The 27,323-nt window shown below is 48.0% G+C and overlaps 1 protein-coding gene across 2 annotated transcripts in view; it reads left to right on the forward strand.

The window, feature by feature from the left end:
* Positions 1-27,323, forward strand: part of NRP2 (neuropilin 2) — a 119,652-nt gene that overhangs the window by 49,552 nt on the left and 42,777 nt on the right. For both annotated transcript variants that reach the window (XM_052653887.1, XM_052653895.1), the window contains exons 8-12: positions 10,512-10,656; positions 11,827-12,176; positions 14,274-14,418; positions 18,766-18,882; positions 21,796-21,936. In XM_052653887.1, the coding sequence (XP_052509847.1) occupies positions 10,512-10,656; positions 11,827-12,176; positions 14,274-14,418; positions 18,766-18,882; positions 21,796-21,936 (898 nt within the window). The remainder of the gene's footprint in view (positions 1-10,511; positions 10,657-11,826; positions 12,177-14,273; positions 14,419-18,765; positions 18,883-21,795; positions 21,937-27,323) is intronic.

Genomic DNA, 27,323 nt, shown 5'->3' on the forward strand with positions numbered 1-27,323 from the left:
CGGGTTGAAATAGTTGAGTGAACCGTGCCAAATAGATTTGTCAAGTCTGCTGCAGTTTGATTTGATGCCATGAAGGGGAGGTGGGGTGAGGAGGGGACCAGGGGGCAGTGTGGGGAGAGGCTTCGTTGACCCAGGACACTACCACTGTTTCCTTTCGTAGCTGCTGGATGGTGGGCACCGCGCCAAGCACACTGGCGCTAAGTGGACTCAAAAGCAGAATTCGGCCAGCAGGACCTGTGAGCAAAGCCCAACAGAGTTGGAGGCAGCAGTGGGCTCTGCTCTGTGGGCAGTTGGGAGGGGTTGCAAATGGGACCCAGTGCACGGGGTGTGCAAGGAGGCGATGGTGATGTTTGGGGCAGAAATGTGGGGACTTGATTTCAATTCCCTGGTCTCTGTCAACACCAGTGCGGTATACCAAAGGCCAGGGAATTGGGGAAGTTGGAGGAAAACAAGATTAATGAGCACTCAGGGTGGTGGGGGATGGCTGTGCTAGACCCTTGCAAAACACTGTCTACAGTTTGAACCCAGACTGGGCTGAGGCAAGGCCTGAGCCTATGAGGGGAAGACTTCCTTGAGGCTAGGAAGTGAGGGGGACTAACTGAAGAGCTCTTTTCCAACCTCCCACAGCCTGGAAGCAGCCTCTTCTTAGGCCTTTCCATCCAGTAGGTAACGGTGAGGCTACGGATAAGAAAGGCATTACCCTGTCGCTGGGGATATTGCAAGGATCCTCCAGGCAAAATGCAGCCCGGTTACACAGGCCATGTGTACAGCACATCTGCAAATCCTTATCCAACTCCACATGCCATAGAAAATGGAACCTATGATTTTCCTACAGGGGGACCTTCTTATGCATATTTACTGCATAACCACAAGACAGAGAGCTCTTCCACCTGTTAGAGCCCATAGCCAGCCTGTGCACTCCCTTAGATTATACAAATTGCTTCACATATATTTCTTCAGAAACCACAAGCATAAAACTACTGCCTTTGGTTTCACCAGCTGTATTAATAACCCCAAACACAGACATAGCATTGTAAGTACAATAGTGGAAAGTTGGTATGTATGTCTATAATTATAGGCACAGTTATGTACACACAAACCAAGGGAGGGGCGTGGAGAAAGATGGAAGGAGCTGGAAGGCACGAGGCCTTGGCTAGGCTCCTGCTCACCTCTGAGATGCTGGTTCTGCGAGTCTGCACTGGAAGCAGTGAGACAGAGGCTGCTGTCAGGCCAGGAGGACACAGGCCATGCCCTTACAGGTCTAAGCAAAAGCCTCTAATTTCACTAGTCCGTTATTTGGTACATGTGAGCATCTTTCTTGCTGATGTCACTCTGGTTACCTTGTTCTTAGTCACAGTGTTGCTGGGCTGTTCTGATGTGTTCGGAAGAAATTTGGACTAAAAGAAAAAGTCTATCGGGTGTTACCTGTATCCTGATGGCCAGAGTGAGGATGGAAGGGTGAGGACAGGGATTGGGTAAGGTTTGGGTCCAAGAGTTTTCAAAATTACCCATAATGAGTGGCAGAAATGCACTAAGCTCAATGTTATTAATGTAATGATGACTTCCAAGGGGCTCGGAGAACCCTCATGCACTGGCTTATTTGCTTCAGAATTTAATAGTGTTTCAGACTGTGGAACTGAAGCTCTCGGGCAAAGTAATTTGCCCCAGGGACTTGGGGGAACTGTGGAGTCCCTGTGGAAGGCACCGGTCACCACACTTTGAGTTCAGACCAGTCTTCTCATAATCTATGGCTCACCATCTTGCATTCAGAGGGAAACTGGCTTCCTCATTGTTCTATCCAGAGTTCAAGAGAGGCGCACATTCATGGAGATATGAAGGCAAGTCGTGCTTTGAGGGCACTGGGCTCATCATTTTGGATTTGGGGCCCCACCATAAGAATCCTGAGCTGTAACTTGAATGAAGTCACTTTGGCCACATCCCTTCAAAACAAATAACCACTTCCCGATCACTTCAAAAATCCTTAGTTCTATATTTATTTTCCAAATTAAAACAAATCATTGTGAGAGCCATCTAAGAAATTTAAAACCCTTTGTGAAGCTTTCAGAAACTTAAGAGGAAAGACAAACCCCCCCAAATTAATTGGCTAAAGGTTAGAAGCATGTGGTGTCTCTCTTCAGATCTTCTCAGATGATGCACTGCGTGACCTTGGAGATTTCTCTTTGCAGCTCCGTGCCTCAGTGTTTCTGCTGGCCCAAATGGAACGGTGCCTTTTTTGCTGTAGGCAGAGCACCTTGGGATCCATAGATGGAAGGCTCTCTACAGATATAATTAATGTATTAGACCCACAGAGCTCTTCTTGAGCAGAAGCAAGTTATCAATTTTAAAAGTAACAAGGCCCCATGGGATATTTATCTGCCTCTCTTAAAACCATAGGTCTGGAAGGGACCTGATAAGTCATCCAGACCTCTCCGTGCATCTGATAGGGCCTGTACGTGAGCTGCCACAGATAAACCGCACCCCTCAGGCTTCAGTTAGGAATGCAATTTTTCTTCAATGAAAATTTGGGTTTTTTAAAAAATACATATATACCTTTTTTTGAAGCCTCCTGGCAGATGACTGGCTTTCCCTTTCCCTTTCATTGTAGTAATTTTACTTATTGTGTATAATATTAAGACAATGACTCAAACCATCAGCTAGTAATGGACATCAAACTTTAGAAGTCATGGATATGATTATATCATCCAGGATCATGTATGTTCAGAAGAGGGCTGATGTCCTCTCCGAATTCAAGTCCCCCAGTTTATCTGCCCCCTCAATTATAACCAAGAAGAATCGAGGGCCCATGGTAATTAAGTTTATCCCTTATCCATTTGCCATGGGATGAGCTCAGACCTTTAGCCTCTCCACTTAGGAAGCTCCAGGGAAAATTTCATTATACATAAGCTTGGAACCTTTTCTCCATCAAGCCCCCATGGCTGGCTTCACCCAACTCCCATGGGTGCTGAATTGTCTCCGGGACTGGAGGCCAGCCTCTGTGGCGCTTACAGCCTTGATGCTAAATTCCTTGTGCTTTCCAGACCCACGGCCAGTCGGACGGAGCAGACAGCAGGAAACGTGAAATGGTGCTGTGATTTTGCTTGGGCAAAAGCCCAGGCATCTCCAGATGAGCAGTGGGGTGAGCACTTCGCCAGGTAGATTGTCAGGTTCTTTGCTGTCACCGGTTCCCTGCTCTGTGATTTCCTGAGATTTCTTCTGGAAAAGGAGTACAGTTCACAGGTAGATTTAGCAACCTCATTCCCTGCACACTTTTTGCTCTCTTTTCCACACCTGGAGATTAAAAAGTTCCTCCTTAAATAATGTGGCAGTGTCCTTTCAGGAGGTATTCAGTTGGAGGCCCTTCCTACCCAGGTAGAATGTCTGTTTCTGCCCCACCTTCATGGGAGTACACCCTCATGGCTCTGATATTCCACTCTCCTGCATCCCGTCTCTCCTCCAGCCCCCGATCCCTGAGCTGTCCTCTGCTCCTCTCCTCCCTCATGCTTTCCTGTCTCAAATCCTGAAACCCTAATCCTGTTAGTATGCTGTGTTCCAGGGCTCGGCATCTCGATGGGGGTAACTTGATCCCTCAGTAAATCTAACGGGCCCCTCAAGGCACACACAGATGGGGATGTGTACATACTACCCACCTCCGCCCCCCCCACCCCCAGAAAAAAAATCGGCTTTCCTTGCCCTACACCCCACAAGCTCTTGCTCTTCCGTCTTCTCCTGCACATCAGCAATACTGCCTGATGATAAAAACAGCCCTAAAGTAAAGGAGGAGGAGATAGGAGGGCATCATGGTGGTAAATGAGCATTTGGTGGTTAGGGAATTTCTTTGCCCTACCCCCATCCCTTCCTGCCCTTAAATTCTCTTTCTCAGTGTCTCTCATAGATATATATTTATACAGGAGAGAGACATCCCTTCTGATTCTGTATCTGGCTAAGTTCCCACATTCACTAGAATGAAAGCAGCTTAAAAAAAATTTATAGTCTTTAAGGAAGAGATTTAAGAGAGAAATGTCAGGACCAAGATTTACAAACAGGAAAAAAAAGTCCATTACCTTAACATCATTTTCCCCGAGTGCAGCAGGCCCCCAACCCCACCCCTATGCTTGCCTGTTTGGTGCAACAAATTAATTAAGCAGGATGGTATCCATTGATTAACCATTTATTTCCCTGTATAGCCCCGATGGCTGATTTTAGAGAAAATGCAAGGGAAAGCGGGTGGGAGAGGGAGGACCAGCATTTGGTCCTGAATGAGGATGGGTCAGTATGGTGGTTCCTGAGAAGAATGTTTAAAATGTGCTCCTGTTTTCCCCCATCTCTGCCCTCCATTCCTGCCACCTCTCTTCTCTGCTGGCTTTGTTCTGCTCCTTGAGAGTCTGTGCCAAGTAGATTGAAAAGGAGAACTTTGGATGCAATGAAACATTTATTAGTGAAGAGAAATATTTATTTTTTAAAAAGAAAGGGAGGAGAAAAAGATCTCCTGCACAGTTTCTACCTCAGGGCTCCAGCACTGTGTTGTCTTTGAAAAATTTTCTCTCTGTGCAGTTCCTGGAGCCAGTTGCGTTCACATATTTACAGCAAAATAGAAGTAACCTGTAGGTCACACTATAGGTAATGAAGGGACGGGCACGCACAGACGGAGTGAATGAAGCCCAGTCAGGTGGAAGGCAGTGCACAGAATGAGAGTCTGTGTCTGGGGACCAAAGGGCCTGCCTGACGGAGGAAGGTTAGGCAGCCAGGAACACTGTGAGCCTGTGCGGTGTCTCTCCACTGAGAGGCTCAAAGACTGTTGAGTGTCTACACTGGCCTGGGCACCCGGATGTTGATGGCAGAGATGAACAGCATATGGGGAGAGAGATTTAGGGCTGGCAGAGAATCCACCCTCAAAGAGGACTCCCAGGTAGGCAATGAAACAGTAACTGTTCTCAGTGGCGCCTGAGTCACTGCATGTTCTTCAAAGAGATCTTTGGGAGGGGTCAGCAAGAAGTGGTGGCTGTGACTAGAAATGGGGGGAAAGACAAAGAACAGATGACCTCAGAAACCAAACATGCTGCTTTCTGGCTAGATGTTTCTTATTAGAGTATAGGTATATATACATACATAAACATACATGTATACTTTTCTTTTTTGGTTTTCACATAGTCCATGCCTTATGAGCTCACAGACATGGTTGAAACATGTTGTTTCCTTTTTCTGGGTGGGGGAAGTGTGATTTGTAGATAATAACCAAACTGGGATATTGGATAGCAGCCAATTTAATTGGCAGATGCCCCCCTCTCCCAGAGGTGCAAATCAAAAAATCCATGAAGTGCTGCCGGTTTCAGATTCTGTCTTACTGAAAATAAACCAAAGGTCTCCAGAATCAATTGGCAAGTGTTGGATTATGTTCGGAATTCAGCAAGGCACCAAATGGATTATCTAAACCACTTCGTGCCCTGAATTGTTTTTCAAACTTGGTTTACAGAAGTGCACTTGAAGAACTTTATATTCAACATAGCTTTATATATTCAGATATATATATATATATATATATATATACACATACATACACACGCACACACACATTAGTAATTACAACATAATCAATGCTATCCCACCTCTTTAGAAAGCTAGGATCACCTTGAACACACTTCTGGTTTTCCTTTGGGTGGGAAAGCAACCATATTAACTTTTTTTTTTTTTGGTTAACAAAAACATATACCATCTGTGACATCCAGCTTTTAAAGCAGATGTTAAAATGTGATCATCACATTTTATATACATCTATCTGGGTGTGCCATACGCTGACAAGTCACTGAGTTTTCTCAGCAATGTGGACTCCTCACTGTGAAGTTATGGCCTGAAAATTCTTGGCCCCGAGGTGGGACTTGAGAGTTAATGGCTCTCAAGGCTTGAATTTTCCCAGTTAAACAGAGACCTATTTGTTACTCGTGCTCTAGCTTCCTGTCTAACATCTGTCCTGGCTGCAGTGCTGGCCCTAGAGCCAGCAGGGAGGGCTGGCTGGTAAAGTTCAGTGTCTATTTGCAAGCCTGCTATCTACTTTATTTTCCTGAAGGAGAAATCAAGGTATCTAAGGTTTATTGATTTGCCTATAGTGATTCAGTGAGTCGGCAGGGAATAGGGAGTGAAACCAATTTCCTGGCATCATTTCCCAAGCACGCCAGCTCCTTACCTTGCAGTGCCTCGACTGGAAGCCAAGAATCCATCTCAGAGAATTTGATCAGAAAACATATGAAGGGTGATTCTGAAACCACAGAAGCATTGAGAAAGTCATAAAGATGTATAATATATGATAGCATTTACCAGCTATAAATAGGGCCGTGCAGGGAGAAAAATAGAGTCCTTATAAACCCATTGGGTCTGGAGAAATAGAAACTGCTTAATGTTTCATTAAAAATGGATTTTCATAAATTGCACTTTGATATCTTTGGGCACAAGGCAATATGTGAGGACTAAGGTGTTGTTATTTATTATTCTTTGTTTATTAATAATTTGAAGTTACCAAAACATCAACAAGTTATATTCTCTCTTTGATTGAAGCAGTCACCAGGTGTCCTGAGTCTGAGCACTATTTGAAATGTATGAAAATCCACAGCATTTGTCCACAAAAACACTTAGGCTACAAGGGACAGTGGTAACTAAAATGCCCTGTTAGAAAGTGGACACTGCTGGGGCAGTTCTAAATGAGAAACTCTTGTGAAGCAAGCCTTAGAATCTGGGGGCCAGGAGGGACTGTACAGATCAACCCATACAATCTCCTCATTTAATAGGGAAGGAAATTGAGGCCTGGGGGAGGTAGAGATATTTGCCCACAGTGAGGGCTTCCCTGGTGGCTCAGATGGTAAAGAATCTGCCTGCAATGCGGGAGACCTAGGTTCAATCTGGGGTTGGAAAGATCCCCTGGAGGAGGGCATGGCATCCCACTCCAGTGTTCTTGCCTAGAGAATCCCCATGGACAGAGGAGCCTGGCCGGCTACAGTCCTTAGGATCGCAAAGAGCTGGACACAACTGAATGAGTAGGCACAGCAGGAGATAATTAACAACAGAGTCTGGCTCCTGGTTCAAGCCTTAGTGTTTGAACTTTTTCTACTACGCCCACCTCAGAGTAAGAGGTATATAAAAAGTTTATTAAAATAAGCTGGTATTGGGAATTTCCCTGGAGGTCCAAGGAGGAGGAAATGGCAACCCACTTCAGTATCCTTGCCTGGATCACCCCAGGGACAGAGGAGACTGGGGAGCTATAGTCCGTGGGGTCACAGAGTCAGACCCCACTGAGCGACGGGGCAGAAGCACACGTTGGAGATCCAGTGGTTAAGACTTCTCCTTCCAGTGCAGGGCTGCAAGTTTGATCCCTGGTTGGGGAGCTAGGATCCCACATGCCTCATGGCCAAAATACCGAAACATAAAACAGAAGCAGTATTGTAACAAATTCAATAAAGACTTTTAAAATGGTCCACATTCCAAAAAAGGATGGTATTCCATCAGCCAAGGATCCCAAGAATAGAGGGTAGTTAAAAGCACAAGCTCAGGGGCAAACAAGACACTGAGAAGAAACTGGGCTCAGAAACAGGAATGGTTACTTGGGGTCACATTGTAAGAGCCTTCATTTGGTTCAGGGGTGGGAGAAGAGTGAGCAATAGTGGAAGGAAGGTCAATTAGAGAACCAAGTAGGTGTCCTCAGGTAGATAACCCATGTGCCTACCTCCCTCACTGACTGATGCCACTGTGGGCAGAGATCCAGGAGGCTTACCCAAGCCTGTGGCCACACACATCCATGGGAAGAGCAGCCCCCTCCTCAAACACGTACCCATGCGCGTGTGTTCCCCATGCCCACACACAGCCAGCCTCCCTAAGACAGTCCAAAGACACAGTCATTTCCTTACTGAGGAAGGAAAGAAATGGTTTCCTGGTGTTGTCTGCCCAGGCTGAGAAATGAAGGGGTCAGATAAGATAAAATTGGATATTAAAAACACATAAGACGTGCTGTGTTTCTAAACGGTACCAGCATGGTGTATACGCTGTGGATTAGCAGCTGTGTTAAGGTTCAAATCCACTCAACACTCCAATTATATATTCACGTGGCAAATCAAACCCCCCACCAAGCCCCCCGCCTTGGAACTCCTTAGCATCTCCTGATGGAGGCCACACACAGCCGCCACCACCATCCTCAGGGAGCAGGTCAGTAGTGGGGCCCCCCCCCCACTGCTCACAGCACCCGTCCGAAATAAGCAGAGGGCTTGTCTTTGCTTCTGCCCTGCCAAAACAAAACAAACAAAAAACAAACAAAGAGCCTCTGCCTCATGCTGAATTCTAGGAGAACTGATTCATCTTTTTCCCTTGGATTCGGTTGCTCCATCTTTCCCCAGAGTGGCAAGGAAGCCAAGGAACGGGCATGGCGAGGCCTGGACTGTCTGCCCTCCTGCCCCTCCTCCTGGTGGTTCCTCCCCAAGATTAGATCACAGAGGTTCAGGCACCTCCTTCTTCCTGTCGGCCTTGTCCCAAGTGTCTGGCTCCAGCTTCTTTCCTTCTGCTTTTGAGGCCCGTTTTCTTCGTCTTCTCGCTCTTCTTTGTCCTCAATCACCATGCGGGAAGCAGCCGAACTGAAGCTGGGAGGAATGCGTGCGGCAGGCAGTCCTGCTTTGGTGCTCCCGGCAGTCAGCGAAGCAGCAGAGGAGGAAGCTGGCGGCCTGGGGACCTGAGCGGAGGCTCCCCAGAGGAGCAGAGCAAACAGGAAGGCTGGAGGAGGGTGCTCCCCTGGAATAGGGGGGCTCAGTACCAGGAACAAGGGGTTTTGGCTGAATACAGTGGTCCTCTGAACACTGTTTCGTCCTCTCTTTCCCTCCGTTTCTCTTCAACAGACCATATCCCCTTATTTGGTTGCAAAAGGTATGATGGCTCTTAGCCTTCACCGCCACCATCGATGGGAGCTAGTAATGGCTCTGACGTTTGACCTTTAGCAAATGGGAAATACAGAAGGTTCAAGGTTGCCAAATGGCAGAGTTCCTAGTTACAGTTCCTAAGGAAGCAAAGACCACGTTGTTTATTAGCTCTAAGCCTTGGTGCTGCTCTTCACTGTTTCCCAGAGCCTTCTACGTTGTGATTAGAAACAGTGGGAGCACACCACTCAATAGCAGCTCTCCCTCCATTCCACCCGTGCTTGGGGATCTCAAGGCTCCTAACACCAACATAAACACTGCACATGTAAGAGAGACAAGAATCAAGGGAGAAAACCACAAGCCTACAGTCTAAAAACGTGGCAAGGACTTGAGATCCAGACAGACATTTCTGAGCCTCAGTTTTTTCATCAACAAAGTGGAAATAATAGCACTTACTTCCTGCAATGTTTTTTAGGCCTGATTGTGTTTAAATAGCATCTGGCTCAGTGGCATTCCAACATACTAGTTTCCCCTTTCCCCTTGTCCAAAGCCTGTCCATGCCCAGACAGCTCATGTGTTATAGGTGTCCTGAGCTGAAGGATCTGGTCCCCCTACCCAAGAGGAATGGCTAGTTGTTGCAGAGTTGGCTGTGAATGGATTTACAGTCACTTGGTTGTTAGAGCTGTGACAGGTATGATATAGGAGTGGTGGTTAGTGGTCCTTTCCTCCACTCTTATCAAGGGAAACCGGGAGAAACTCATGTCCACTTGCTCCAGCTCCTCTTTGTTTCTTTTTTGTAATGGAAAGCACAAAAAAGCATAAGGTCCATATGGTAGTTATTGATTTGGGCCATCTGGTAAGCTCGGACTTGCTCCTACCATGTTGGATCAGAAGCTACTCGGGACAGCCATTCCTCCCATAAGAGATGCATCAGTCAGATGGGGGTGGGGCGGATTTCATTACAGGGCGGAGACTGCAATGAGAGGAAGCCAGAGCAGGACTCTGAGGGTTTGCCTGCAACCCTGACCCTAGGACAAAGACCAGAAAGAGCCAAGAAAGTGTTGATTGACACAGGGGCACCAGGGTAGACAGTGCTTTCTCACCCGTCCATGGAGCAGGGAGACCTCTAAGTAACTAACAAAAACAATCGGGATGCACTTTCTGATGATAAAATACCCTGCAAATATTTCTGTATGCTGAAACCTGAGGAAGAGGGAAAGTCAAGTTCATGCTAGTGAGAGAGGTCCACAAGCCCTAAAAGATGACATTGTCATTCCATTTTTAAAGGATATTCTGCTGCTTATTCCCCCTCCCTTGGCTTCTGAAAGTGTTTTCCTTTTCATGGTGCCTTCCTCTGCTTGCTGTCAGGCCCAGAGGCAAAATTTTTTCTTCCCTCCTAAAGTTTTTGTGAAGAGCATGTATTGTTTTCAAGTTAGAGCAGTGTGAGAAATTATTGTGTATTTTTTTTTCCATGGTATTTCGAAAACAGCCCCAGACTACAAACTCACTGATTATTTTTAAGCTTAAGGGAACTAGCATTGAACAGAGCTTCCCTCACTCCGTGAAAGACTGCCTGGCTCAACTACACACAGGGATTTCAATAACATAGACTGGCGTGTGATGTTACAGGTCTTCCAAGCCAACAACGATGCCACCGAGGTGGTTCTGAACAAGCTGCACTCGCCACTGCTGACACGGTTTGTCAGGGTCCGCCCGCAGACCTGGCACACAGGCATCGCCCTCCGCCTGGAACTCTTCGGCTGCCGCGTCACAGGTAAAGTGGCGTCGCTGTGAGGTTGGAGAGCGAACTGAGTCCTGGGCTCTGCTTCCGCTTCCAGCCCTATGCCAACAGCACGATTGCAGCACGTGGCCTTCATAGAAGGCTCTATTTTACCTGTGTGGGTCTTGAATGCACATGAAGTCTGGACCCTGCCTTGCTGGGTACCATGTCTTCAGGCACCACTCTCTCAGTGGCTGCATGAATACTTATAGAAGGCCCCCTGTGTGCCAGACCCCACGCTGGGAGCTGGAGATGAAAAAGAGAAGGGAATGAGCAGATAGGGTTCCTGACATGGCAGGGGGGCAAGGTGGTACCCTACGGTGGTCCCCCCAGTTCAGGCTGGGGGGCAAGACAGATACTAAACCAATGTAAGTATGGGGATAACTACGTGAAGGAAGAGCACGAGGTACTCTGAGAGTGACTGAAGGAACTTGTTGGAGCGTTGATCAAAAGTTTGGGGACAGCCTTTCTAAGGGTGTGACACTTAAGGTCTGGGCTGAGTAAAGGGTGGTCTGATGGTGAGTGAGGGGAACAGCATTTTGGGTAGAGGGAACAGCAACTGAGAAGGATGCAAGGCAGAAAAGAGCTGTGATGATACATATGGAAGTAAAGACCTAACCCCATGAAGAGTTCCATCTAGATGGGCAAACAAACACCCAGCTTACAATTCAATGCTCAGCGCAGTTCCTCTATGCTCACCGTCCCCAGGAGGGTTAGTGGGGACTGTCACCAACAAGGACGTGAGAGTCCTTGGCTAACAGCGTAAGATGCTCAGCCATGCCAGGCACTGTGCTTTTCATACAATAACTAATGGAATCAGTAACTGACTTTTATATAGTAACTAATGGAATCCTTGCAACAACCCCCAAGAAGTAAGTACTACTGTTAATCCTCCTTTAGGCCTAGGGAAACTGAAGCACAGAACACTTCAATCATTTTCCCAAAGTCACACAGCTAGTAAGTGATAAAGCAAATGTGAATCCAGGCAGTCTGGTGCTCAGCCATGCTCTTAACCACAGTGCTATCCCACCTTGAAATGCAGAGAAGTCAGTGTTGACTTACAGTGTTTGACAGTCGGGTTCTTTGACAGCTCCCTACTCATGGGGGTGGTCCCAGTTAGTAGGGTACCAGCCTGACCTCTTGTATCTTCCTCCTTCTCTGCAGATGCCCCCTGCTCCAACATGCTGGGGATGCTCTCGGGGCTCATTGCCGACTCCCAGATCTCTGCCTCCTCCACCCGAGAGTACCTCTGGAGCCCCAGTGCCGCCCGCCTGGTCAGCAGCCGCTCAGGCTGGTTCCCTCGGATCCCTCAGGCCCAGCCAGGAGAGGAGTGGCTCCAGGTGGACCTGGGAGCACCCAAGACCGTGAAAGGCGTCATCATCCAGGGGGCCCGTGGAGGAGATAGCATCACTGCAGTGGAGGCCAGGGCGTTTGTGCGCAAGTTCAAAGTCTCCTACAGCCTCAATGGCAAAGACTGGGAGCACATCCAAGACCCCAGGACCCAGCAGCCAAAGGTAGGATGTTCCCAGAGGACTCCCTAACCTTGCCCCACAAAGGGGGGTTGATCTGGGGCGGGCTGGGATGTTGATTTCCCATCTAGATGGTCATCACCAACTTCTATGAGCCAGTCAAACAAATGTTAACTGAGGGATACTTTGTGCCAGGCCCTCTGCTAAATGCCTTTTAATCCTTACAACAGGCTTCCCTAGTGGCTCAGATGGTAAAGAACCGGCCTGCCGGTGCAGGAGACATGGGTTCTATCCCTGGGTTGGGAAGATCCTCTGGAGAAGGAAATGGCAACCCACTCCAGTATTCTTTCCTGGAACATCCCATGTACAGAGGAGCCTGAGGGGTTACAGTCCATGAGATCACAAAGAGTCAGACATGACTGAGCAACTAAACAACGAAAATCTTTATAACATCTCTAGAAGGTAGATCTTATGGTCCCTCCCATTTCAGAGATGACGAAACTGAGGCTTGATGTCATGTCTAGGGTCACACAGTACCTGTGGTAGAGCCATGATTCAGACACAAGCCTCCCTCCAGAGCACAAACACCTAACCACTATTCCACACCGCCTTGCTAATAACTTGGACACTCTTAATACCCTCTTTCAGATAAAGTTTCCTTGGAACTGGCCAGATATTCAAAGGGGATGTGGTTCTTGGAGGCTCAACTATAGAAACTTAGGGAATGACTTCCAAAAACAACTGTGTGTTTCTGAGTGTTGCTGAACTTTGTATTTTGCTGGGCTTGACTGCTTAGATCTTTCCCGCCTCTCACAGGGAGACTGGAAAGAGGCAAAGGAAACTAACTCCAGGCCAGAAGTGCAGGCCAGCGTCGCCCACTCTGTCCTGCCATTGCAGGAGTAAAGGTCAGCCCTGAACAGGGGGCACCAAGGAGCTCCAGGAAAGGGAGGGATGTAATGCCCCTGTCCCTTTCCACGTTAATCTCCCAATCAGCCTTGGGCACCAGTCCTCAGTGCTAAGTTAACTCTTCATTTTTTGCAGAAGATCAGGGCCTCTAGTAAGGAAGGGGTATCACGTGTCTCTGTTTGGCCCCCTTTACTAAGCCAACATTTCCATTCTTAATGCAGAGGCAAGGGCTGGGCTGGAGGTTTTGCACTGCTGATGTAAATTCCCAGCTCATGATTCCAGTGGCTTGAAAGGGCTCAGGGCTTGGTAGCTGGAACCTTCAGTGGATGGAACACAAGTTGGACCACAGGCTCTCCCAGGGACCCTTGACCTTGAGTCTTCTTGACCATCCTGAGGGCCGGGAAAGGAGATGATCTTAGCCAGGCTCAGAGCCTGCTCTCCCCATGCAGTGCCCCGCTTTTGGAATTGTGGGCATTCTGCCACATTCCTAGATAAAAATCTGCCACAGCGCCTGGCACACCTGTGCACCGCCTTTCCCTAAGTCACTGGATCGCAAGTGTGCTCTGGGTTGGTTTTCCCAGGTGACTTCAGCCAGGGCAAGCCCAGTGGTCATCAGTTTCACATAGTGTGGCTTCAGGTGAGGTTTACTTTGACAGAATGTCTTCTACTAAACCAAGGTTGGGGGAACACAGTCTTAGACTCTCAGCATGTGCCCAGCAGAAGTAGCCATTAGCCTAGAGAAAGGATGGTCACTTTCCCTTCAGCCTCTCAGTGACCTGGAACTTTCTAAATTGAAATTGTCAAGCTGGGAGTTTCTAAATCTAGACTCTTAAGCATCAGGGAAAGAACTTCTTTTTCTAATAAATGGAGACCTTCAGAACAGGCAAGACAATCTACATGCCCTTTCCTCCTCCCTAGCCAAGTACAGCTTCACACTCACTCAGAGCCAAATTCTGCATTTGCAGTTTCACTCCCAGGATAGAGAACAGAACCCAACAGCTGCCACTTTCACCTGCTCCCTCTTTGCCATGTTTCTGGGACCTCCCAAATGAATAAAAACCTTGGTCTGAGAATGGGGCTCCCTCAGACTAAAATGTGCAGCGATGGTGGATGAACTCTGAAGCAGACTTCTAGCCAGATGTAAGGGGCGGGGAGGGAAGGGGGAGGAAGGAGCAGAAGGGAGGAGTGAAGAGGCGGCCACTCAGAAAGGGCTGAACGGCCTTGTCTCCCCTGCAGCTGTTTGAAGGGAATATGCACTATGACACCCCTGACGTCCGGAGGTTCGACCCTGTCCTGGCGCAGTACGTGCGGGTGTACCCGGAGAGGTGGTCACCTGCAGGCATTGGGATGCGACTGGAGGTGCTGGGCTGTGATTGGACAGGTAAGACCCCCTTTCCACTTCAGGTCTCACCCACGTGGTCTCCTGACCCCAGCTTCCTGGGACAGCCTGGGAGGAGGTCAGACTATGATGGGGACAGGCAGAGAGGCAGCCATCCCCAGTGAAGCCCCATTCATTCAAAACTGCACTCCCCCCCCCCCGCCCCGCCTGCCCTGCACCCCACCTTATTCGACCTCAAACCACAGGCCCTGCCACCTCTGGACTTGGGACAGTTTCTCAAGGGATGTGCTCTGTCAATTTTAAAGGATCGTTTCAGTCCTCCACCCTGAGTCTCTCAAAAACAAATCGTAGCTACACACCACCCACCCAAATTCAATTAGACCCTGACTCTTCAGGCCAGAGGGCTGTGGCTGTTGATTTAGGGAAGGGAAAAAAAAAAGCCTTGCTCATGATAATAAAGTAATCGGTTTATGTCTGAATCTGGCCTCCAGATGTCAGTGGCTAAGAGACTTCATTTTCATTTCGAAGCTACATCTGTAAAAGGCATTTATTTGCTCGGGAGGGACCCTGTTGTGGGGGAGCTGCTGGGAACCCACCTTCTTCCCCTTGTGCGGCAGAAGCCTGGCTGGGTCCCGCCTCTACCCAGCAGCGGCCCCGGAGCATCTCCAGAGTCTCCTGAACAGGATGAGGCCCACGGATCACGGCCACCCTCCCTGTTCCCTGGGAAGCACCCCATCCATCCTTCCGAGTAGGGCCTCCCTCCTCTGCAGGCCCCCACGCTCCTCACGGGCAGAGCTGGCACGGATCTCAGCTAAGCCAGAGTCAAGCTCGCGCGCTGCCTGCCAGACAGAGCTGGCGCGCCGAGCCAGAGACAGCAGGAGCTGCAGGCAGGACCCAGGCCCCAGGTATCTCCATTTTCCTGTCTGTAAGGTACCTGTCAGCAGCTCGCCCAGCAGGGGAAGGTGAAGGATTAATAAGGGCATGTCGGAGAAGTGCTTTTGGCTCCCGGGGAGAAAAATGCTGCCTGTGTGCTGTTACCGTGGCGCCCAGGAGGTGTCCTGTTGAGGCGCACCGGCTGGGAATCCGGCCGAATTAGCCTTTCTCACCTCCAGATGGAAGGCAGCCCCAGTGAATGCATTTTAGTGGGAAGACACTTTATTCCCCGTCATGAAGGAGTGAGGCCAGGTTCCCTGCAGCCCGCTGAGTGTGCCTCACCTGTCCTCTTGCGGCCGCTGAAAACTGCCCTCTGGCAGTGACCCAAGCTGGCTGCTTCGGGCCAGCATCAGAGCGTTAGAGGTACAGAGGACCCGAGGGCTGCAAGGCCAGTGACTTTCAAGCGTTTCTGACCATCATCTGCAATTTAAAATAAATTTGTTTCACAACCCACTTGACTTACAAGCATGAGTACACACATACAAGCATACACTACCACAGGTGTGCATATGGAATATAGACTATCATTAACCTAGCGTGGACTCTAGGGACAGATTGCCAAGTTCAGGTCCGGCCTCTGCCGATCTCGGTTATCTTAGCTGAAGAACGGGGGTGTAGCATATCTACACCTCTCACTGTTGTCATGAGGATTCAATAAAATAATAAAAGTACTTAGCCTACTGCCTGGCACCTGATAAACTTGTTATAATAAGTAAATGTGATTGAAACAAAAGTTCCCAAAGCAGTGCTAACACATGAGTACACTCTGAAATATCATAGTCCCTATTTTTTTTTCAGAGTCCCTATTTTAAAATCCTAGTCCTGACCCACGAAATTGATCCACAACCTGTTAACAGGGTGACATACAGCTTGGAAAAGATCACCGATCTAGGAGGGGGAAACTGAGTTCCAGGGAGAGGAGCCACTTGCTAGAGGCCACTCAGCTAGCTGAGAGCTGACTCATCCTTCTCTCCTGTCCCTGGTCTCCCCGTGCCACGCCTCTCCCAGGCTGGCCCTGCTTTATGACCGACTGAACAACCGCTAATGGCCTTTTCCTCGTACTGCCCCTCCCAAGCTGGCCCAGATGACACTGGAGATGGGTAGCAACAGGTTTCTCATTTCAAAGTTCTCCTGACCATTCTTTGGAAGATCAGAGTAGGACCTCGACACCCTCCACCCAGCCTCCTTCCCTTTGAAGTCTCTGACATCTGCTTTCAATTGCCGGGGAGCATAACGTGATGGGCAGTTACCTCTAAGTGTCCAGTACAAACAGTGGACACGGAGGCCAGCTGTCATCCCCTCACTTTCATTCACACGTCCTGCCCTCTCACTGCGTTGCCCGCCCCCTTGCCACTGGATTTAACATTTTACATCTCTGCCAAAAGCTCACCCACTCTGACGTTTCCTGGAATCGCTCTCCCAGGCCTTGTGGCTTTCTGCTTTTCACATTTCCATTCATTTCTGCGATTCACCTTTGTTCCCTTCTTCTTTCCTACCCCAAAAGGATAACAGGGAATAGAATGGGCTGGGTTGAGTTGCTGCAGCTAAATAATTTGACAGGGCTACTTCACCTGTTTGTTTGTTTGTGTTTCCAATGATTACTTCTTGCCTTGCTGCCCATAGTTGCTTTACAATCGTGTTGGAGATTCTGTGACACGGTGACAAATTTGAACTTACAAATTAGGACGCTCTGAGTTTGTTTGCTATTTATGTGAGTGAGAGGCAGACATGGCAAAAGGAAGTATGAAAGGTTATGCTCGTAGTATTTAATAGCAGAAAAATGGGAAGTCGACCGTGAAAAAGCTATTCAGCGCATTTAGTGATTTCCTTCAGCTCCCAGCTTTATTAAATGGTATCTTGAAGGGTGCTGACAAAGATGCCTAATTACATACAGTAGCACAAAAGCACACATATAGAAATGGTAGGAGCCATGCACAGGCTTTTTTGGAGGCCAGCCCTGGGATGAAGACCCCACCTCACAACACGCAGACTTAAACATCAGTTTCCAGCATTCCTTGGGGCCCCACCTAGCACCTGACTCATGCTTTCATTCACTTCAGGAAAGGTTGCTGAATGAATGACTGGCAGCAATAAATAAACAAGTGAATGGATGGATTAATGAATCACCTAGAGCTGAGGGCAGAACTGACTGCCTGCAGCCAGGTTTGCCCAGCCAGGTTTGGTTGCCTGCTCCTCATATTTTAAATCAGTTACCAACATTGACAAGTCTGGAGATTTTCCCTGGGTTGGTTTTTTTTTTTTTTTTTGCTTCGTGTGTGGGAAGAGACATCTTTTCGCAAGATCTGGCCACACTGACCACCTCCCTACTTGGGGCCATCAGGGTGGTGGCCTCCTTTACAACAGGCATGTGGAGTTCCTCTACCACTTCCCCTGCAGCCCTTTACCCTCCCTGCCCCGAAGTGGGCCATCCCCGCCTTACAAAGGTGGTTTGTATCCTAGAAGCATTTGTACTTACCACACCCTGACCTAAAGGCACAGCCCTAAATGCTTTCCACTGAATGGAGTCTGAGTCCCTTTGAGCCCTATTCTTTTCCATTCAGTTTTGTGCAAACAGAAACAGTGTCTGGGGTCCCACCTCCCAATGGCTTGGCTATGACTTCAGCCCTTGTGCTTCTGATAACCCTGTAACAGATGGGCTCCCAGGTCGGGTTCGCTTTGGTTCATAAAAGCACCGTCTGACTCAGAGAAGGTAGAGATGAGAAGGTCTGTTCCGTGTGCCAGCTGGGCCGAGCCAGGGGCACTCCAGTGGCCGCACAAGGGTCCATGTGCAGACGTGTCTTCCACAGGATGGAGCGCACTGTGTTTACCCAGACTTTTTTCAAACCATTTTTGATAGGTGTCGTTCACTACGTGTATCACCCGTACTTGTGTCTTTAAGTGATCTTTTTTTTTTTTTTTTTTTTTTTACCATTTCTGTCCATGCCACATGGCATGTGGGATCTTCCCCAACCAGGAATTGAACTCACATTTCCTGCACTGGAAGCGTGGAGTCTTAACCACTGGACCGCTAGGTCCAGCGTCTTAAACAGGTTCTATGTCTTAAACAGAACGCCCAGGGCATGGTTGAGTCCCGCCCAGGGTCAGTGTCTCCCACACTGATTACGGCCTGGCCTGGCTTTTGGTGTTGGCCTCAGACCCTCTGCGGTGGAGTTAACAGGTGGGTTTGTGCTCATCCCTCTGTCAGGGCTGTTTCTACAGCTAGGGCCCATTCTCCTTAACACAGGTTATGGTTTTGACTTCACCACAGCACACAGAAGTGACTTCATGAGTGTGTGTGTGTGTGTGTGTGTGTGTGTCCATCTTGGCTTTCCTTTCTCCTTCCATCTTGAAAGGCCCACCCTTGGAGGAGAGACTTAATATTTGGCATCTTCCTCCTGCTGGGTGTGACACAGGCTGCTGCCTGAAGGATTCACTCCCGAATTTGCCTCTCTGCAGACTCAAAGCCCACAGCTGAGACACTGGGACCCACCGTGAAGAGCGAAGAGACCACCACCCCGTATCCCATTGACGAGGAGGCCACGGACTGCGGGGAGAACTGCAGCTTTGAAGATGGTGAGGATGGGGTGGTGGTTGTATTTCACCCGGGGTGGCATGGGTGCCAGCCAGTCACAGTGGAGGCTGGTCCATGGCTGGGGCCAGGAACTGGGGGTCCCTTGGTCAGAGGTCAGGAAGGTGTGCTACTTAGGGACTTGGGGCAGTGGCTATTTATAACCTATCTAGAAGGATTCAAATATTGGAAAAACCAGTACGCTGGTCGTCGGCTGAGATAAGGGTCTATCCAAGGAGAACTCCATTGAGAAGTCTTCTTTCCGAGCCCTCACTTCCTGTCTTTAGAATCCACAACCGTGATGGCTGTGTTCACACCACAGTCAAAGGGAGATCTGTCTGTCAGCTGGGTGACTTGGTCAGGGGAACACAATAGTTGGGTTAACTCAGCAGTTAACCGTGACTTATCTGCATTTCCCTGTGTCTTCACCATCACTGGTTGAGCAAGCGTTACAGTTCTGACTCTAAGAGTGGGCGTTGCATTCTCCACAAGGCAAGTGAGGTCACTGACGAAGGCAGACGTACGAAAAGGCACCTCAGTTGCCCCTCAGCACTCAGGGCCTCTTCCTTTCCGATGGACCTCATCACATGGGAAATCTATATCGTTTTCATTTTCTCTCCTAAGCATATCCAACTCAGATTAAAAAAGCAATCTTTGGCAGAGCCCAAGAAGGACATCACATTTTAAATCTTCCTGCTGAGGCCACAGAATATGAGGACATTCCTAACAAACCACAAATTTTAGAACACCTGGCATTTTTGACTAGGATTAAATGCTTGACAGCCTCAATTTACAGTAAATTGCTGATCATTATTAACTGTTCATTAAACCAAATGAGGGAAGATTGGTGAAGAGGCTGGGGATGGAGACATAAAAACCTAGCACCCAGTCAGTGGGTAGATGGATGGTAAAGTCTGTGGAACCCATGCCCTTAACCACTTGACAGTACGAGGAACTGTGCTGATGGGGTAGACGGCTCCCGAAAAGGGCTACAAAGAAGAATGGGAGGAGAGCCAAAAATAAATGCTGAAGTTGTATGACTGCAAAATGATAATTTAATGCATATGCTTTTAGGAATGCGCTTTTGTATATTGTGTGGGCGGGTGGGATGGGGGACACTCTTGGTCAGGGATAGTTGATTCAGAATTCTGACATTTTAATGACCTTGTTTTTGTTTTATGAAGAGGAGAAGGAGACTTGGAGAATCTTCCAAGACATGTTTGAAAGAGTTTGAGAGCCAAAAGGGGAATGCATTCATTTACTGTGTGGTGTTGGATTAACAGAGTTAGCTTGGTGGAGGGCAAAAGGAGGGTTTTTATCTAAATGCCAATCCAAAGGAAAATTTAAGAGTTCTGTTGCAAATCAGAAGTTTAATATAATTTTCCAGTTTATAGTGTGGTTTGTTTCATTTGGGGTTTCTTTAGTGGTTCTTCCCTTCTCTCTCTCTCTCTCTCTCTTTTTTTTTTAGCAAAAGATCTCTTTGTGGAATTGGGTTCCTGAGATACAGTATGCATATAAACATTCAAGAGGAATTATGCTATATTGAATTACTTCATATTTTTGAATGGAAAAACAGAAATTTAGAAGTTTTCGGGAAAAGGGGATGGTGAGGGCGAAGGGCTGACTTTTCCAAGCCACAGGTTGATGCTGCAATAATAGATTCCATGTGTTTGTTCTCATGCTGACTTTGGCCAAGGATGGGCAAATATTAAATATTCTTTCTTGGGAAGGGGAAGCAGGACCCAGTGGCAATCTGCCGTGTGCCCCCAGGCCAGCAGGGCCCTCCCTTCAGAGGTGAGCCCTCTTTACCCCCAGGGTGGGAGCAGCTTGTTGCTATCAGTCTGTTGTTCCCTTTCGACTTCCTAACCTGCATTCTAGGTCTTCCCCACGGAAATTCCTCTCTGGGAAGCCTGAGAAGGGAAGTGAAAAGGCCAAAGACCCCACTTCCTCCCAGCTCCCAGCACTGAGCAGCATTTTTCCGCTGTCTCCGCAGCCAAGAGTCCTAATTTGGGTTTCCGTTTCCTCTCTTCCCCATCCCCCCCACCCCCACTTCATCACATGTTTGGCACCAGCTCAGACTGGATTTTTTAGAGCTAAGTGGAACCTCAAAAGAAACGCTTGGGTTCAGTCTATTCACTTAGAGGTGAACAGCCCTGCAGATGGGGACAAGCCGTTGTGTGGTCTCTTCTTAGATTTCCATTCTCTGCTGCCCCTGGAATCCTGGCCTTGGGGCACTCCGAGCCATGTGAAATTATTCTTCCTCCCAATTGGCGCTGAGGTGGGTGGCAGGCTGGTCTGCCCCCACCCGCCTCGTTTTTGCCCTTAACATGCCAAGTTGCCCTCCTGGCAGCACCGCCCTCTGGGGATTCTGAACTGACTGGTCCTCTGAAACAAGAGACCTGGCACAGGGAGGTGAAGGGGAGCAAACAAGCCCTCCTTGTTTCCGAGGTCACTTTCTCCTCCCCAGCCAGCACCTCCTGCATTTCGAATTCCAGCCTCTGCGGATGCCAACGGGCTGCCCATCACTGCTGACAGCCAGGTTGGCAGGATCCCGCCTTCCACCGAGGCACTGGGGAGACATTCTTCTCTGGCATTTAGGGAACAGCGATTTTCACATTTGTCTGCTCTCCAAGGTGGACAGAAGAGGCTGATTAGAGCCTGCAGCCATTTGGTGGCCTCATTTATAATTGCTGACTATGGGAACCACTGGCAGACTTGGCTTTCATGCCTGGGAAGGATGAGACCAAAGGCTGACCCGAAAGCCAACCATCGCCAAGATGGGTTCAGTGAATAAGCAAAGGGAGCCATTGCTTTCTCTGCTCTCCCCTTAAGCCCTGCCAGCGGTTTAAATAGCACCACTGTGGCTGTTCTCCGGACCCATTTCATTTGCCTTATTTTGGGTTTTGTTTTCCTTTCAGACAAAGATTTGCAGCTCCCTTCAGGATTCAATTGCAACTTTGATTTCCCGGAGGAGCCCTGTGGTTGGATGTACGATCACGCCAAGTGGCTCAGGAGCACCTGGACCAGCAGTTCCAGCCCCGACGACCGGACGTTTCCAGGTAAGCCAGCCACGAGTGATGAGCTGAGAGAGGGCTTCCCTGGTGGCTTAGTGGTAAAGAATCCACCTGCTACGCAGGAGACACAGATTCGATTCCAGGGTCGGGAAGATCTGCTGGAGGGGAGGGCATGGCAACTCACTCCAGTATTCTTGCCTGGAGAACGCCATGGACAGAGGAGCCTGGTGGGCTACAGTCCGTGGGGTGCAAAGAGTGCGACACAACTGGAGTGACTTAACACACGCGCAAGACCAGCCTGCACCATGTTTCTCGGCTCTAGATTCCCTGACAAGTTCCTAATAACTTCCCACCATGGAGCAGTCCTCTGCTCTTTGCCCACAAACCACTGAGTCTTTGCTGACAACGTCACCCGACAGAATAGCTGGTTGGTGGTTCCTGGCCTCTGTTGTGATTACAGTGCAGCCTGGAAGCTGGGAGGGAGGGAGAGAGGCTAAGGTAAAAGAAGAAGAAAGAGCAGTTGGGAGTTTCTAGGAGAGGGATGAGTCAATGTCCCTTTGTTCCTATAGTCAGCGCTCACCACCACCAGCACAGAGCCTCTGGTCAGCTCCAAGGTGGGTATTCCTAAAATGGCTCATTGGGAAACTCCTGGCCCAAACTCCTTGACTGCTACTTCTGGGAAGGTATCATCACTTCTGTTGAAAACCAAGTCAAGGGCATGAACCACTTGGCCTCTCAAAGAGCATCGCTGCCAGTCCTTGGAATATTAGGAAGCCACCCACTTGGTCTCAAAGCCCCTCTGACACTGCTGACAGAGTTGTTGCTGTTGTTCAGTTGCTAAGTCGTGTCTGACTCTTTGCGACCCCATGGACTGCAGCATGCCAGGCTCCTTATCCTCCACCATCTCCCAGAGTTTGCTCAAATTTATGCCCATTGAGCCGGTGATGCACTGTAACCATCTCATCCTCTGCCGCTCCCTTCTCCTTTTGCCTTCAATCTTTCCCAGCATCAGGGTCTTTTCCAGTGAGTCGGCTCTTCGAATCAGGTGGCCAAAGTGTAGAGCGGGGTTGTCTTTAGCCCTTCTAAGCAGATAGAGACAAGAGTTATCCACACTCTGTACCATGGCAGGCTTTTATAGCAGTGTTCCAGTAAGTTTTAACCACCAGGATTTTTTTTTCTAAATCTGCTTTGTAATGCTTGCCACTCTGTGGTATAAATCCTCCCACTGTGGTTGAACGCAAGCTACCAACATGACATCATCAGAGGCGGAGTGGAGAAGTAAGTAACACAGCCTTAGTTTTTTCCATCACGCAGATACAATAGATATAAATAACTTCAGAATCATGTGTACTGGTAAGATGTATTAAAATAATTAGGAAGTATTACACTTTGAGAATTTATTTCCTTTTGTTTTTTAATATACTTAATTTCTGGGTAACTTTATATAGTTCCATTGGTAATAATACCTGTTTCAATAGCTGGCTTACAAAATTCCAGAAGATTCCACAATCAGCTCTCTTAAGCCAGTACATGGTAGATGTTGCTCCAGCACGTCACGAGTTAGCTTTCAATGCTCCTGGACCTAGGCCCCCAAGAGAGTTTGAGAGGAAAGAGGTTAATTCTAGAAATTAGTAGATCATACGTTGCCGGCCTAGAGAAGGAAAGGGGGAGAAGTCCCCTTATGCAGAGTCTCCCAGAGTGACTCTGCTGCCCCTCACCCCCAGGCCTGGCCGTGTCGCCCCCTCCCCAGGGTGGCAGTCAAACAGATGCTGGGAGAGCGCCACAGGCCACCCCCTGACTTGGCCTGCACTTGCTTTCCCGGAGGGTCACGGCGTCTGCTCTGGAGAAAAACATTTTCATATTTCAAGTGTTTATCTCTTCAGCATTTGAGTGCTCAGAGAGATTAATATCTGAAGATCACCACCGCTCTGGGCAACGGGGGAGAACACTTACCCTCGTCCCAGCCTTAATCATCCTCCCCTGCCTCATTCACTGCAATAATGTTTAATTAATGTAATGAGCCTCCTGCACGTTGGAAAAAAATACTTATTTTTATAACCCAGCCTGGATTTTTCATTTCATTTCCTCTCCTTTGAGACTTGGCCCAATTAATTGGTTGTTTTTCCCAATCCCCACTTTTTATACAAACGTAAAGGAGATTTGCAGGGTGTGTGTCTGTGTGTATGCACATTTACAGGTGTGTACTTGTGCGTTGTGTGTACGTTTGTGCATGTGTTTCTTTCTCAAGGTATTTGTGATTGTGTCTGTGTGTGCATATGTTATGTTTGTACGTGTTTGTAAATATGGACATGCATGTGTTTGGTTTGTGTGCATGTGCAAATGTGTGCATATGTGTGTGTCTGTATGTTTGTGTTTGAGTGTGTTTGTGGTTTATATGCATGTGTGTGTGTGTGTGTGTGTGTGGTGTGTGTATATAAGGGGACAGCTTGGCAAAAGCGCTTTGCATGAAGTGGTGTAGATGATATAGCAAGGGGAGATTTACTGAATCTTATTCAGCATCCATCCTCAGGTTCTTTCTAACAATTCCACTTCCTCCCTGCACTCTTCTGAGCAGATTTTCTCTAGGAATGCCTGAGGTCAGCCCAGCCCAGGCTGACCTGGAGTGGAGGTCCAGGTTCCAAGGCCGCCAATTTGCAAGTGACACTTTGGGAAGAGCTTAAGTTACTCTCTGTTTTACAAGATTCCTCTCTGCCCGCTCCTTGCCCTGCCCTGGCTCTCACCTGATGCCCCATCGACCCTAGCTACTGCCTGGGGATCCTCATCCTTGCTCTCATTCCGCTTGATTCATTATACCCTGTGGTTTGGGAGGGCTTTTCAGAGCAATCTCGAAGAGTGGGCAGCAGTCCAACCTTGGCTGGCTAGTTAGGGACAGAAAGAAAATTAGGGCCATGAGGAACTGCTAGATCTAATGTTGTCTCTCCCTTAAGAAACTGAGAAAGAAAATAACAATTTTCCTCTTCCAGAGGAATCCCTGAGGTTTGCAAAAGCGGCCCTTAGACGCTGCCTCCAGAAAACCGAATCATAATATTGTCTTCAGAGCCTGTGTGTCCATCCTCTGATGATTTAAAGAATCATTTGCTGTATTTCCCACTGTCCTTCTCCTTACAAAACATGACACTGGATTCTAAGCAGGAGAGGATAGAAAGCCTTTTCTGTTCAGGGTGGTCCTTTTTTCTTCTTCTTCTTCTATTTCTTAAAAAAAAAAAAAAAACTGGGGCCCCAAGGGGAGCAGTTGGGAGAAAGGAAACAGCTGTGCTTGGTTAGGGGCAGGGCAGATGCTGACGGGTTCAAAATCACGGAACCTTCTAAGTCAAGCCTGAAAGCCACTGTGTTGCCCACTTCACCCCTCCACAAAGAGGAGACTGCACCACTCTCTAAGTGCGCTGTGTGTTTTATCTCCTTGTTAGATAGGTAAACAAAAGTAATTACACTTGAGAAGGAGGTGTCTCCATCAAGTGCAGAGGGAGAGGGCAGGAAAGAAAGAAGGAAATAGCCATGTTGAAATATCATAACAGGCTATTTGATTAGAACTGTCTGTGGAAACGACTTACATTCCTTAGATGTTTTCTGATTTCATTCTTTTCTCTTGTTATGTTTTCTTCTTTTCCTTTTAAGCAAGCAATTAGTTCGGTTCTTCTGGCTAGTGAAAAGAGTTGCTTAAGGCTGACAAGACACCCTCTGGTTTTATTCCACTGTTTTTGTTTTTCAAGATAGTCTTTCGAGATACTCAGAATTTCTTTTTTTAGCTCTTTGCTTGTGACTTAGAAGCCTGGAGTATGTTCATAGTAGCCCCTGGGGACACTGTTGCGAATTCCTGGAGTGGATTGCTGTGCCCTCCTCCAGGGGATCTTCCCAACCCAGGGATTGAACCCACGTCCCTTTTGTCTCCTGCATTGGCTGGGTGGGTTCTTTCCCACTAGTGCCACCTGGGAAGCCCTCTCTGAGAAGGCACTTTGCCTTTGCCCTGTAACTGCAATAACACTGGAAATGTCTTCCCTAGTGGGAGCCACTGTATCTCCTGCAGACATTCTCAGGTGCACTGATCAGAAACAGAATTTAGGTGCAATTTTGAGGATGATCAGATTCAGCTCAGCAAGGAACAAGGCAAAGAGATGCTGTGGTGAACCTGTGTGTCTAGACCTGCCCTGCTTCATATGGTAGCCACTAGCCACCTATGGCTAATTTAATTTTAATCAGAATTACATACAGATAAAACTTCAGTTCCTCCATCATACCAGCCACATTCTAAGGGCTCAGAACCCACTGTGAGGGGTGCTGCAGATGGAGAACACGCCAGTCATCACAGGATGCTGTCTTGGTCAGCGCTGCTCAAGCGCCTTTGGACATGAACACGAGAGTAATTTCCAGGGTCCTTGCTGCTGCTGCTGCTGCTTGGTTTGGTGTAAATCAAGGGGCAGATAATTAGGGGGATGTGTCTTCTCTTTGATCCCTTCATGGGAGTGTTCAGTGCCTGGTACTTGTGTCACTGTCATTCTACCTAAGCGAGTAACACAGTAAAGTCAGCAAGTAACAAAGACAGTATCAGAACTATCCCATTCAATCAAAAAGAGTAAATACTAAGTAACAGCAATTATAGTAATAAAAACTGTTTTATTATTATTATCTTCAGGAATGAGACAAGGCTAGATACAAAGGTGCTATGCCAGGTCAGCCTCAGCATCTTCAAGTGTGTGGTCAACCTACATATGTGCTCTTTGATATGTTTGTTGACCTGATGAAGTATGACTTCAAAATTACTTCATTTCAGTAACTTTAAGTCATGGAAGTAATATCAAGAAAACAGGCAAAAGCTATTGGGACTAGTTTACCTTTCTCAAAGGACAGAGTTCTGGCTACCTAGCATTTGCATGTTTATTAGATTGAGAGACCAGAACCTTTACTCTGGATTTAAAAACAAGTGAAAGTAAGTCAAGAATACAACGTTCTGAAATACTCAGATTTTATAAATGGTGGCTATTCCATCAGCTGTAGGGCACATTGAGCTGCTGAATAAACTCCAGGAGCATGGAGGACCAGGACTGTGATTCACTGTGGGGCATGCACAAAAGAGGATTAAGTGTAGCTGGGGATGGTCAGTAGATGGTCACAAAGGAATCAGTTAAAAAGATGAGTCACTTGCTTACAATGGGCTTGATTTTGGGTGGTGAGCTAGCAGTGACTCTTTGAATTAAAAAGCAACTCTCTGAACTCAAAAGACCTTCCTCATAGGTGGGGCTGTGGGCAGCAAACAGTCCAGACACGGAATTACCATTAGCTTGAATTACCTTCAGAAAGCACTTACTGTGACTCAGCTGGGGCACAACCACTACAGATATGGAGACAGGAACTTCTCAGGCTTAGACCAAGCTAGATTAAAATTAAAGACCAGGAGCAGCTGGGCTAAAAGAAAG

This window comes from Budorcas taxicolor, chromosome 2, assembly GCF_023091745.1.
Source record: "Budorcas taxicolor isolate Tak-1 chromosome 2, Takin1.1, whole genome shotgun sequence".
Taxonomy (NCBI): domain Eukaryota; kingdom Metazoa; phylum Chordata; class Mammalia; order Artiodactyla; family Bovidae; genus Budorcas; species Budorcas taxicolor.